Source organism: Saccopteryx bilineata, chromosome 7 (assembly GCF_036850765.1).
Source record: "Saccopteryx bilineata isolate mSacBil1 chromosome 7, mSacBil1_pri_phased_curated, whole genome shotgun sequence".
NCBI lineage: Eukaryota > Metazoa > Chordata > Mammalia > Chiroptera > Emballonuridae > Saccopteryx > Saccopteryx bilineata.
The window spans coordinates 75,133,163-75,146,525 of record NC_089496.1 but is presented as its reverse complement, the minus strand read 5'-3'; the positions used below and the strand labels follow the sequence as shown (position 1 = coordinate 75,146,525).

At 53.4% G+C, this 13,363-nt stretch overlaps 1 protein-coding gene across 1 annotated transcript in view; it reads left to right on the top strand.

Moving 5' to 3' along the window:
• Positions 1-522: 522 nt before the first annotated feature.
• Positions 523-13,363, top strand: part of TM6SF1 (transmembrane 6 superfamily member 1) — a 29,702-nt gene continuing 16,861 nt past the window's right edge. The window contains exons 1-4 of the mRNA XM_066240319.1: positions 523-936; positions 6,375-6,478; positions 8,921-9,018; positions 10,535-10,638. Of these exons, the coding sequence (XP_066096416.1) occupies positions 845-936; positions 6,375-6,478; positions 8,921-9,018; positions 10,535-10,638 (398 nt within the window). The 5' untranslated portion in view covers positions 523-844. The remainder of the gene's footprint in view (positions 937-6,374; positions 6,479-8,920; positions 9,019-10,534; positions 10,639-13,363) is intronic.

Here is a 13,363-nt window from a genome sequence, read left to right as displayed (position 1 = left end):
GTGAAGGTTGCCTGGGATAGACATGAATGGTGCTCTAGTCTCTTAATTCATGGTATTCATCTGAGTGTCAGTTTCAATCCAAAAAATGGGAATTGCAGGTGACAGTAGTATATAGTGAGTGGTACCAGGTAAGCACTTTGTGCACACCACCTCAGTGACTCCACAATCACACTGACGTGGGTCATCCTCATTTAATAGCGGCTGGAAAAGACACAGAGACGTTAAACAGCTTGTGAGTGCGCACTCAAGTTTTAAAAAGGGATTCGGACTCCATGAAGGGTATTGTGCTTGGTGCCCGCTGATGGCTTACTCCATCGACAGGTTCCTAGGTTTCTAGTCATCTGTCCCTTTCCAACTCTGGCCAAGGATTCCCCACGTGGATGCTCTCACGGACCTTTCCCGCTCAGACATCCCACCCCCTCACCAGGTCTGGCTCCACCCTCCTCTGGCTCGGCTAGCACCTCAACCAGGATCCTCCCCAGGTCTTCCACGATAAGCTCTGGGCTGTGCTGCCACCTTCCCGCAGAGCTGCCGTGCCGCTGGGGCACCTGTCCCCTGGCAGGGGGCTGTCACCGTCCCTTGGCGTGCCCCGCGCGCGCGCGTCTGAGCCCTGGCGCCCCTGGGCTGGAGGACCGCGAGAGAGCCCCCCACCCGGGTCTGCACAGTGGCCCTGCATACCCCGCGGCTGCGCGCCGGCGGAGGGGGCGCTGTGACCCCGCGGGGGGCGCGCGGGGCGGGGCGCGGGGCGCTCAGCGGGCTCAGTCGAGGGGCACCGGCGCTGCCGGAAGCAGGGGCGGGGCGCCCGCGCGGGATGCGGTGAAGGGCAAGCGGCGCGTCGGCGGCGATGAGTGCCTCTGCGGCCACCGGGGTCTTCGTTCTGTCTCTCTCGGCCATCCCGGTTACCTATGTCTTCAACCACCTGGCGGCCCAGCACCAGTGAGTGGGCGCACGAGGGGTACGGGAGTGGTGGGTGGCGCCAAGGGGCAACAGGATCCCCGGCAACTTTTCAGATGGGGCTGAGCCGCTACCGCAGGGCCGTGGGTCGCTGGCCTCCGGGACTCCGTGGCCGGCAGGAGGGGTGGAGGGCAGGGGAGGGCAGAAGAGGCGCTCGAGGTCGCACCGGCATGGGTCCCCGCTCAGGCGCAATTCTGGGCCAAGTGCTGGGTCCCGATCGGTGCCAGCACTGAGCCAGGCACCCGGGGCGCAGAGGTCAGTAAGGCAATGCCCCTGCCCTTGAGGAGCTCACACCTCTGCTCTGTGCGGAGCCTGTTCGCTGTGCTCGTCGTGCCTTGCTCGGTTCACGTTGACAGGAATGTTTCCATGTATGGGCACATACATAATTATCATTTCCTATTAATTTTAGAAACTGTTCAGAATGACTAGCAGAAATATCCCTGAACCAGGGACAGAGAGCTGGGTTCTAGGCCTGGCTTGGGCACTGATTGTGTGACCTGGCCTCAGTTTTCTGGTCTGTCCAATGGCCTATGCTTGCATCCTTGTATCAGGATCCTCAGAGACTGGGTGGGATGGGGAGCCGAGAAGGAGGCAGAGCTGTGCCGTCCTGCTAAGGAGATGGGTGGGGCTGAAGGTGGCGCACATGGGCTTGGTTCAGAGCCCTGCCCCTCAGTCCCCAGTGAGGGATCCCTGGCTAAGTAACCCTGAACCAGCAGCTGCAGGCCTGTCCTGGCAGTGGGAAAGGTGCCAGGCTTCGTGCCTGCTGATGTTCCCTGCTATCTGCGGGAGAAGGAAGTAACCTGTTATGTTACCCACCGCAGTTGGTGCTAAGGAAATTGCATCAGACTGTAGGCTGCAAACCCTCTCTAGACCTTCAGGCTGCGGAGATGCATCTGCCCACAGGGCGGTGACTTCCTCCTCTCTTGCTGCTGGGGCACCACTTGCTGCCTCCTTATCCAGATGGCACCCATCCATCCTGAGCGACCCCTCAGCATGGGCAGAGACAGCCCTTGGCCTGACCCCAATCTTGGGGCACCTCTCCTGGAAGATGCAACTCTGGGCAGTGAACGTCACACATCTGTGAATATAGTGCATGGGAGACCCTGCACTTCTAAGTGGGCATTTTGGGCAATTCAACGAATAGTTGTTGAGTACCTACTGTATACTTGCCGCTGTCCTAAGTGTTGGGGATATAGCTGTGAACAAGCCAGAAAGGACTGGGGAGGCGTGTGTTGAGACAGACAGACATCAACAAATGGAATGGGACAAACACAAGAGAGTGACTGGGAATTAAAGACTTCTTGGAAGAGGTGACCCTTGAGCTGCAGGATGTGGTCGCAAGGACATCTTCCAGTTAGGGGAACAGGGAGCAGTGCAGGGACTGGGATGTGGCTGGTGGTGAGGATGTTTTGGAGGGAGAGCAGCACAGCTTACTGACGGACTGCATGGGAAGAATAGGGTCTGAGGATGACCCTGAGTTTTCACCTCAGCCACTGGGAGGATGGTGATGGCATTTACCAAGTATGTGTACTGCTGAGCACACTGCTGATCCCTGCAGTTATGGCTAATTGTTCCATCCATTCTTCCCATTCTCCTACAGGTTAGAATCCCAGTGGTCTTGGATCCCTCCCTCTTCTTTCTCCACTTCCTCCTCCTCACTGTCTCCTTCTCCATAAGTCCTGGGGCTGGGCTACTATATGTTCCTCCTTCCAGTTCCCCTGGCACTGGCTCTCTGAACCAGACCAGGGCAGAGCTGCCCCGTGCCCAGCCCCTCATGCTAGTGCTTCAGCCACATCAGACTCTTCTGTGCCCCTTGGACACTCCCTAGCCATCCTGCCTTCTCTCCTCCATGTCCCTGGCTGTTGGAGCCACACCTGGACTTTATGGCCCAGAGTAAAATACCACCTCTTCCTTTTCCAGACCCTCCTCCAAGCAGATGTGATCTCTCCCTCCTCTGAGTCCCCCACCCCCACCGATTGCACTTCTCCCGCGACCGTTACTTTCCTTGGTCAGAACTTTCCTTCTCAGCCATAGCTTACCTTCTTGTTGTCCTGTCTGGCACTCAGTTAGTTGGAAATAGTTGAAGCTAGTTCCTTTCCATCAGACCTTTTACCAAATCCTGAAAACTAGAAAAAGCAGATTAGGTTGAAGAGTCAGGAAAGGGTTGGGATCTCTGTCTCTCTGTTTCTCTCTGTCTCTCTCTCTGACACACACACACACACACACACACACATACACACACACACACACACACACGGCTCATACTCACCCATACCCAACCCCTCTCAGTTGATGTCTGTTCTCAGAAGGGCATCAGTAACCTCTGCTCATCAACCCCCATTCCAAAACCAACAACTCAACCACTGGGTTTGTCCTAACCCTTCACCATGCTCCATGTCCTTGCTGGACCCATTTTTCCCTGTCCTGGGCAGGTCCTGCACATGGTTGTCACCAGGAGACACAGGTGGCCTGCTGCCCCAGCTCTCTCCTGTCTTTGCTCCTCCTCTAAAAGGGAGAGCAGGAGAGGACTCCATGAACCAGTTTCCACTGCTCTTCATGGTGTAATGATGCTGTCAGTGGAGGTCCTCAGTAGGAACAGGTGTAGGGGTTGTCTTCTTGGCCACTGCCTACATCAGGCTGTGATTAATATGCCAGTCAGCTTACATAGCACACCTGACCATTGCCCTCTTCGTGGGATGCTTCAACTCAGCATCATGTTCCGAACCTACACCAGCTTCCTCTTCCATCCTTGCCTCCATTGGCTTATTCCTATGGGAGGAGCCTGAGGCATCCGCTGATGCGTGCCACTAGAAACTTCCTGTTTCAGTCTCTTACCTGGACACTACAGTCATACTCATCATAACATTGTGTCATCCATCCATCCATCCATTCATCCATTCATCCATCCATGCATCCATGCATCCATGTCCTCCATCCATCCATTATCCATCCATTTACCCACCATCCACCATCTATCATCCACCCATTCATGTGACCGTCTATTCAGCCATTCATCCCCCACCCATTCTCCATCATCTATTACTTACCATCCATCATCCATCCACCCATCATCCATTTATCTATCCATCATCTGTCTATCCATATCTCCTTCCTTACTTCCTCCCTCATCAATCCGTCAACTATTTACACCTTAACAGAGGTCCCCACGCGGACTTCCAGCATCACAGTCTCCCAGGTATCTTGAAAAAATTTGTGTATTCCCATGCTCCAAACCCCTGAAGTATTCTGATTCCACAAGGCTAGGGTACATCTGATACCCAGAGCTCACTCCCCTGTCCTTTGTGTGCTGGGGAGACAGCTTTCCTGCTTATGTGGCCAGCCTCCCTGGGGTCCATCTACCTGCAGATTGGATGGATCACTTCCCTTCTGTGACACTGGGGAGAGATTTCTGACTGGTGCCTGGCATATATCCCAGCTGTGGCACATGGAGTGATCATCAGCATGAGTTTGTTCCTCAGTTATTAGTAGATGTTGGTGGGCTGTGGAGCCTGCAACCGAGGAGGGTATTTCCTAGAAGTCCCAGGGCCATGTGGTGAAGGTTATTCAAAAGCCTCACATTGGTGTGGTATAGAAAGGACTCAGCTGAGCCCTGGCCGGTTGGCTCAGTGGTAGAGCGTCGGCCTGGCGTGCATGAGTCCTGGGTTTGATTCCCGGCCAGGACAGACAGGAGAAGTGCCCATCTGCTTCTCCACCCCTCCCCCTCTCCTTCCTCTCTGTCTCTCTCTTCCCCTCCCTCAGCCAAGGCTCCATTGGAGCAAAGTTGGCCCAGGCACTGAGGATGGCTCTGTGGCCTCTGCCTCAGGCGCTAGAGTGGCTCTGGTCGCAACAAAGCGATGCACCGGATGGGCAGAGCATCACCCCCTGGTGGGTGTGCCAGGTGGATCCCGGTCAGGTGCATGCGGGAGTCTGTCTGACTGACTCCCCGTTTCTGGCTTTGGAAAAATACAAAAAAAAAAAAAAAAAGAAAGGACTCAGCTGAGAAGTGGCACTTCCTGCTACTCTCACAGGCCGTTGAGAAGGCCCTGGTGTGGGGGCCCTCGAAGTGGGGCAGGTTGTTCTTTCTTCACAACAGGAGGCCCTGTTGGTCCTGGAGGTGTGAGAGGAAGAGTGCCGCTGTGGGACCAGAGGTGACCCCCAGGGAGGGAGAGTTCAGAGTCCATTAAAATAGGTCCCCCTATATAGACAGGGACCTCTCCTATTAATCCACAATGCTGGGCACATAGGGATGCAGAATATATTTTTTTCCCTCAATGTATTTTTTTTTTTTTCTGAAGCTGGAAACGGGGAGAGACAGTCAGACAGACTCCCGCATGCGCCTGACCAGGATCCACCCAGCACGCCCACCAGGGGCGATGCTCTGCCCATCAGGGGGCGATGCTCTGCCCCTCCGGGGCGTCGCTCTGCCGCGACCAGCACCACTCTAGCGCCTGGGGCAGAGGCCAAGGAGCCATCCCCAGCGCCCGGGCCATCATTGCTCCAATGGAGCCTTGGCTGCGGGAGAGGAAGAAAGAGACAGAGAGGAAGGAGGGGGGGGGGTGGAGAAGCAAATGGGCGCTTCTCCTATGTGCCCTGGCCGGGAATCGAACCCAGGTCCCACGCATGCCAGGCCGATGCTCTACCACTGAGCCAACCAGCCAGGGCCTCAATGTATTTTTAAATTAATGAATACACAGACTAAAATAAATGCTGTGGCATTCCTAAGGTCACATAGGTCGGCAGTGGCAGAGCAGCTCCTAGAATCAGGTCTCTTGACTGCTAAGTCCACCAAGCCTCATGGCCCCTTGCTGCCCACTGCGGAGGGGCTGCTAGTCCGCTTGATGCCCTACCTCTTCCTAGGAGCAGGTTCAGGGACTGTGCCCAGCCTTGCCACCCCTTGGCTTTCTGGGTGTGGGACTGGATGCTGACCTGCTGGCCCTGGGAGTGGGTGACTGGCTTCCTTCTGGCCTCAGATCTGGCCCAGATTCTTCCCCTCCTTGGACTGGCCTTGTCCTCTGGCCCCTTTCACTATACACATGGCCTGTGGCTCTCCTCCCTCATCCCCCTGGAAGGTGTTTGTAACTGTGACTCCGGCGTGTTTCCTGGAGCTCAGGCTGAGGGTTTCCGCCTGACACTGTGGAAGGCCGGTCAACCCATGGGGAACAGGGTTGGAGGCGCAGAAACATCATTTGTGCAGAGGAGCAGGCTGAGAAGAGAGTCAGGACCCAGTGGCTCTGGTCCCCAAAAAGTCACAGGGGTGGGCCAGAGGGGCTGAATGCTGCAAATAAATACCATTAACTCCACAGTGTTTGGGCTGCAGACTGGGGCAGAGCTGGGAGCGACTGTATTCAACAGCCAGGAAATTCCCGGCACCAATGTGTTGATGTTGATAAATGATCACCTCCCTGTTCCGGCCCTTGCAGCTTCTGGACAATTGTTGGGGCTGCTGCCCTCATCCTGCTCCTGGTTGCCCTGTTGGCTCGGATCCTCGTCAAAAGAAAACCACTCCGGGATCCGCTGTTCTTTGGTACGTCCAGCCCGGTGGCGGGGAACTGCTGGGTCCGCTGAATAGCTCAGCAAGGTGGCCCCCGTCCCTTCTTCGTGGTTGTGAATAAAGTGGCAAGAAGTGGACAGGGGTAGAGTGGCAGGAAATGAAGAGTATTTCAGGATGACAGGGCACTCTCCTCCAAGCAAACACCTCGTTCAGGCTGTGGGCCCCACCCCCGCCCAGCTGGAAACTTAGGAAGGAGCTGGTACTGAGTCCAGGTCGGAGATCAGAGTGTGCTGGGGACATGGAGACAGGGAGGGGAGGAGTGGAGGGTGTCCTTCTGCCAGGATCCCAGCCATGTTGTTGCAAATGGCATTTTTTTAAGGCCTTCATTTTTTTATGGCCAAAAACTATTCTGTTTTCTATACAAAGGTGGGCAAAAATAGGTTTACAGTTGTGAGTATGTGAAACAGACTATTTTTGTATTATTATTTATTATTGTTATTTATTTGTATTACAACTATAAATCTACTTTTGCCTACCCCTGTATATAATATAAACAGACACACACACAGGTACACAGTCCATTCCTCCGTTGATAACATTTAGGTTCTTTCCTTTGCTTGGCTATAAATGTTTACTTTCCATGCTTATGTGTCTGCAGACCAGTTGGGGCCGCTCTGCTTCCGGCTGTGGGTAGACTCAGGGCTGTCCCACCTGTCTCCCTGTTCCTGGATTCTCAGCTCCCCCGGGTGCACCTTGACACCACAAATATAGAGCCTGGCTGGGGCTCGCGGACAAAGAGCGACGTACGTCTCTTAAGGCCTTGGCTTAGAGCTGACCTGTCACTTTCACACACATTCCACTGACCCAGGCAGGTTCTGTGGCTGAGCCCATCATCCGTGACATGGGAATATATTCTCCGCTTGGTAAAGGTGGGAACAGAATTGTAACTAATTTCTCCCGATTTGCGTATACAAAGCACTCAGCTGCAGTCACATCTCTCCTGACTCCTGAGGTTGTGAGCACCCTCGCTCCTACACTCTCAGCCCTCTGTCCTTGTCCCCGTCAGAGCATTGAACACATTGCAGTGTCAGGAACAGGCCCCAGGCCAGACTCCTGCGCACCGGAGGGCAGAGGCTGTCCTTGTCCTCTCTGACCTGGCGTCTGACACTCCTGTTGGTAGAAATGTTGACTGATCATGTGCTGACGCTTCTTTTCTGGGAGACACACGACGGCCGATCACCTAGGATGGCTAATTACTGTCAGTGAGACCCGGGCCAGAGGCCTCCAGGCTTCCTGAGGAGGCAGGGTCCACAGGGCAGCCTGCACGGGCCTTTCGCTGCTTCTGGGGAAGTGTCGCCATGCACTGCCTGCCCCACTCTCTTCCCTTCTCTCTCCATTGGCTTTCTCCACTGTCCATGCCCATCACAGTTCATGTCAACTTGAAAAATACAACTTTATTGATAACCTAACATATGCTAAACTTGATCACTTGCTGTTTAAAAAGTATTTTTCCTTAGTCCTTTGCTGTTGGTAGTTTTAAGCCCATTTAGAAGATTCTGACACCCTGACCTGTGGTGGTGCAGTGGATAAAGCATCGACCTGGAATGCTGAGGTCACTGGTTCCAAACACTGGGCCTGCCTGGTCAAGGCACATATGGGAGTTGATGCTTCCTGCTCCTCCTCCTTCTTTGTCTCCTACTTTCTCTCTCTAAAATGAATAAATAAAGTCTTAAAAACTATGTTAAAAATATGCTGACAACCTTAATAAGATGCTCTAAGATGCTGTGTCTTTCCTTCTTTAATATTCAGTTCCATATTATATCTACTTTTTTAGATCCCTCACCATTCTTCTTAAAGCCATTATCCCTGGAATATCATCCACTGTCTGTCTCTAAGATCTCAAGTGTGGTGTAGGGAAGCATATACTCATTGGGTCTATAATCTTCAAACAACATCAGAGTAGTTAACTCTTTCGCAACCGGCACAAAGTTTCTGGCAGACCGACTCCTGTTGGTACAAGGTTAACTGATTATGTGTTGACGCAGACCAGTGGTGGGGCAAACACACTAGACAGAAACTGAGTTGGCCTGTTTGCTGATCATTGAGATGAATCATCTCTTTTGAGTCATTATTTTAAACCTTGTGGTTGCCTCAATGCTTTGGCTACTGGTTACAGGTTTTGTCCCTGTGGGGTGCAGCTGTAGCCCTGAGCAGCCACTTATAGGGTATGGAGGATGGGACAGAGGTCACGGATGAGTTTGTCATCCTTACCCCCCAGCGGGCTTCCCCTTGGTGAGAGCACGTGGGCAGTGACGTCAGACCCATGGCACGGGCGGTATATGTTCCATTAGTTTGTGTTGACAGCATGTACAGGATCCTCTGGGAAACACGGACAGCAATCCGTGATTACTGGTGAGTGCCAGCCCTTTGCCCCTGTCTCCAGCGCTGAGCTGTAACCGCTGCTCTCCGTCCTAGTGTTCGCGGTGTTTGGATTTACCAGCGTGGTGAACCTCATCATAGGACTGGAGCAGGATGGAATCATTGACGGGTTCATGACACACTACCTGAGAGAGGTATGGCACTGCTTCGCGACTATGAGCTTTAAGCCCATGGGCCAGCCACCTGAGCCACTTTGCCCAGAGATGAAATCCTTTCACTTGGTGTAAGTAAGCAGGTATGATACACGGTACGTCATTCACTGCCATAGACAGGAGTCGTTTATTCACATGGAAAGTGGGGATTAGGGCATGGAGCACGATTCTCTTCAATGTGTAGTCTGAACAACTATCTCCCACCTGACCCACTGCCTTTCTTCTTAATTTATATTTAACATAAGTGAGGTACTTTACATGAATTGAGGATTTGTGTAATATTTTTAAACTATTACTACATCCAAAAGCCCACATCCATCTTATGTTTATAAATTAACAAACGCTGAGGCATTTGATGAAGTTCCCTGGCACCTGAGAGAGCTAGTCCTATTTTCTGATTGTATGGTGTGATGAATCCAGCCCCAGAGAGGTTAAGTAACAAACTCAAGGTCACACAGGAAATAAGGAGCAGAGCTGAAAGCAGAGTCTTCATCTGAATCTCAAATAATGGGGAGCTTTGTATGCATGCTCAGGGAGTTTGTATTTTATCCTATATGTGAGGGAAGGTTTTAATTCAGGGAACAATGCAGGCGGCTCTGGGAAGGAAAGGCTTGAAGGGAAGAGTCCGTGCCAAGAGCTGGGTCCCCAGTCAGGAGGCTGTGAGTGCCTGGATGGAGGACTTGGGGATGAGTTGGGGGTGATGGGGAGTGAGGTCCGAGATGATGTCCTGCTTTGGGAAGGTGCCGGTTATTCAGCTCGAGGGGAGCCCAAGGAAGAATCAGCTCTGCAGATGTTGGTTGAAGTGGACTCTGGGGTCCTACTCCCCTTCCTCCCTCCATGTCTGACATGGCAGGGAGATGGTATTGTGCCAGCGCAGTGACAGAACAGAGACCCACCCTCAGCATGAGGTCCACAGAGGGAGGAGCAGTTGGGGGAGGCCTCATTGTGTTGGTGACACTGCTGCAACCTTTTTCAAATGTGACAAAGACAGTGGACAGTAAGCGTTTTCTAGGGAGGTGCAGGGCCTTTCAAGGAGAAGAACAGTTTGGGCAAAAGCTTTGGAAGTGAGGCACAGCCTGTGTGTCCTGCCTGTGTCCCCTGCTGCCCTGGGGTGCAGGTTTGCCAGGGTGATGCTGAGCTCACCAGACAGGAGGGGTTTCAGGTGGTTGAGGAACATCCTGGCAGATGTCCCAGCTGGCAGGGCTTTGCAAGTGTGAGGAACGTTCCCAGCGCAGAGGGGTGGGGGCATCTGAGCACCGTTAGTACCTCAACATCTGGAAGGAAAGGAGCTTGCCCAGCAGATGGTAGGGGGAGAAAATGGCCGAGGGTTTTGGCAGCTCCAGGGTAGTGATATTTCCACGTTCCCACCAGTTCTGTGATTTTACCAGATGATGACACGCATCCTGTTTGATTTTACTTGCCATGCAGGTCTGCTGTTCTACGTCGGTATCTGAGTTGTATGTAAAGTGGACTGACTTCCTTTTACTGCCTCCCTTAGGGTGAACCGTATCTGAACACGGCGCATGGGCACATGGTCTGCTACTGGGATGGCTCTGCTCATTATCTGATGTATCTGGTGATGGTGGCAGCCATAGCATGGGAGTAAGTCACTGCGCCTGGTGTGTGTGCCTTTGCCACCTTACCAACCGATCAGCGGGCATGTAAGGAAAACACACACGCAAATGCACAGACAGGCACGCATGGACGCGGAGAGCTCGCTGGAGATGAGTTAGACATGGTTGTTGTTTTTTTTCCTGAAGCTGGAAACGGGGAGAGACAGTCAGACAGACTCCTGCAAGTGCCCAACCAGGATCCACCCAGCACGCCCACCAGGAGGCCACGCTCTGCCCACCAGGGGGCGATGCTCCGCCCCTCTGGGGCCTCGCTCTGTTGCAACCAGAGCCACTCCAGCGCCTGGGGCAGAGGCCAAGGAGCCATCCCCAGCGCCCGGGCCATCTCTGCTCCAATGGAGCCTCGCTGCGGGAGGGGAAGAGAGAGACAGAGAGGAAGGAGAGGGGGAGGGGTGGAGGAGTAAATGGGTGCTTCTCCTGTGTGCCCTGGCCGGGACCCGGGACTTCTGCATGCCAGGCCGACGCTCTACCACTGAGCAAACCGGCCAGGGCCTAAACATGGTTTTATTCGCTGGACTCCACTGCCTTTAAACGTGTCCCGCTGGGTTAGCCTCCAACCAAAGTGCCACAGTGACAGATCGGGCAGACCCTTCTCTTTCTTTTTTTTCAAAAATTATTTATTGATTTTAGTGAGGAAGGATGGGGGCAGGCGAGAGAGAGGGAGAGAGAGAGATCTGTTCCTGTACGTGCCCTGACCAGGGATTAAAGCCACAACCTTCAGATTTTGGGACCATCCTCTAACCCAGTGGTCCCCAACCTTTTTTGGGCCACGGACCGGTTTAATGTCAGAAAATATTTTCACGGACTGGCCTTTAGGGTGGGGCGGATAAATGCACAAAATAAAATTATGCAACTGGCGTAAAAACTGTGGTGTTTTAAAATATAATTGTCGAACTTACGATATTTATTGGGCTAAGTTAAAGGAGGAACGAGCATGTCCTCATTATTCAGGCTGTATTTAAATTTGTTATTCTGACAACGTTTCATGTTATTTATTCTTTCTGCGCAGACCGGTACCAAATGGCCCATGGACCGTTACTGGTCCGTGGCCCAGGGGTTGGGGACCACTGCTCTAACCAACCAAACTCTCCGGTTACTGCTGATTACAGTCACTTATGAGAACAGTCTTTTTCAGGAATTTCCGCCCAGCACATTCTAATTCAAACCTTTAACCTCATTTCAGCTGAAAGCTCTCCTTCCCCAATCCAGGTGTAGCCTCGCCCCACGCTCTGGGGCTACACCTTCTCAAGTCACTCTGCATTGGCTTCTCTGGGAATGTGTGTACATGGGGGCCTCAAGCGAGAGGCACAGTCTGAGGTGACATTGGTATCTCCTGTGTGTTGGCCCCCTGCATTATGACACTCTAGGTCTGTGTTGTGGGGCACACCTGTGTTCTCTGGAGACCCTGGCCACAGGAAGGAAGCCCTGCATTGTGCCGAGCTGGCCAGCGAGCACCGTTCTCCTGGCTGAATCGAAGATTTCCCTGCCCATGATGGCACACCCACAGCTTCTGCCTGCTGGTGTCCCTGTAGCCCACGACAGCTCAGGTCCAGGCATCTCCTCAGGCCGGCCCCTGGCTCCAGGCTCGAGGTGTTTCTGAGAATGCCTGGGCTCTGCTTGGATGCAGTCAGGAGTAGGCCAGTTTCTGCGTCTCTGTTAGCACTCACCAGAGAAGAAGACTCCTGCCTGTCCTCCTGCTGACAGTCCCTGTGAATGGGTCTCTAGGAATCGATGGGCTTGGCTTGGGGAGTGGGGAAGGGCAGGCAGCCCTTTATGGAGGTGGATGATGGGGATATCAGTTGAAAGATCTTTTGGTCAACATCATCTATTAAGAAGATTAGGGGTACAAGCCCTGGCCGGTTGGCTCAGTGGTAGAGCATCAGCCCAGTGCATGGATGTCCCGGGTTCAATGCCCTGCCTGGGCACACAGGAGAAGTGCCCATCTGCTTCTCTACCCCTCTCCCTCTCCTTTCTCTCTATCTCTTTCTTCCCCTCCCGCAGCCAAGGCTCCATTGGAGCAAAGTTGGTCGGATGCTGAGGATGGCTCCTGGCCTTCACCTCAGGTGCTAGAATGGCTCTGGTTGCAAAGGAGCAACACTCCAGAGGGGCAAAGCATTGCCCTCTAGTAGGCTTGCCAGGTGGATCTTGGTGGTTGGGCGCATGTGGGAGTCTGTCTCTCTGCCTCCCTGCTTCTCACTTCAGAAAAATACAAACAAAAACAAAAAAGATTAGGGGTAGCTCTGGCCAGGTACCTCAGTTGGTTGGAACTTCATCCTGAAGGGTAGAGGTTGCCACTTCGATCCCTGGTCAGGGCATGTACAGAACAGATCTATGTTCCTGTTTCTCTCCCTTCCTCTCTCTAAAACTGATCAATAATTTTAAAAAAATGTATATATAGGCCCTGGCTGGTTGGCTCAGTGGTAGAGCATTGGCCTGGCATGCGGGGGACCTGGGTTCGATTTCCGGCCAGGGCACATAGGAGAAGCGCTCATTTGCTTCTCCACCCCCCTCCTCCTTCCTTTTTGTCTCTCTCTTCCCCTCCCGCAGCCGAGGCTCCATTGGAGCAAAGATGGCCCGGGCGCTGGGGATGGCTCCTTGGCCTCTGCCCCAGGCGCTAGAGTGGCTCTGGTCGTGGCAGAGCATCGCCCCTGGTGGGCGTGCCGGGTGGATCCCAGTCGGGCGCATGCGGGAGTCTG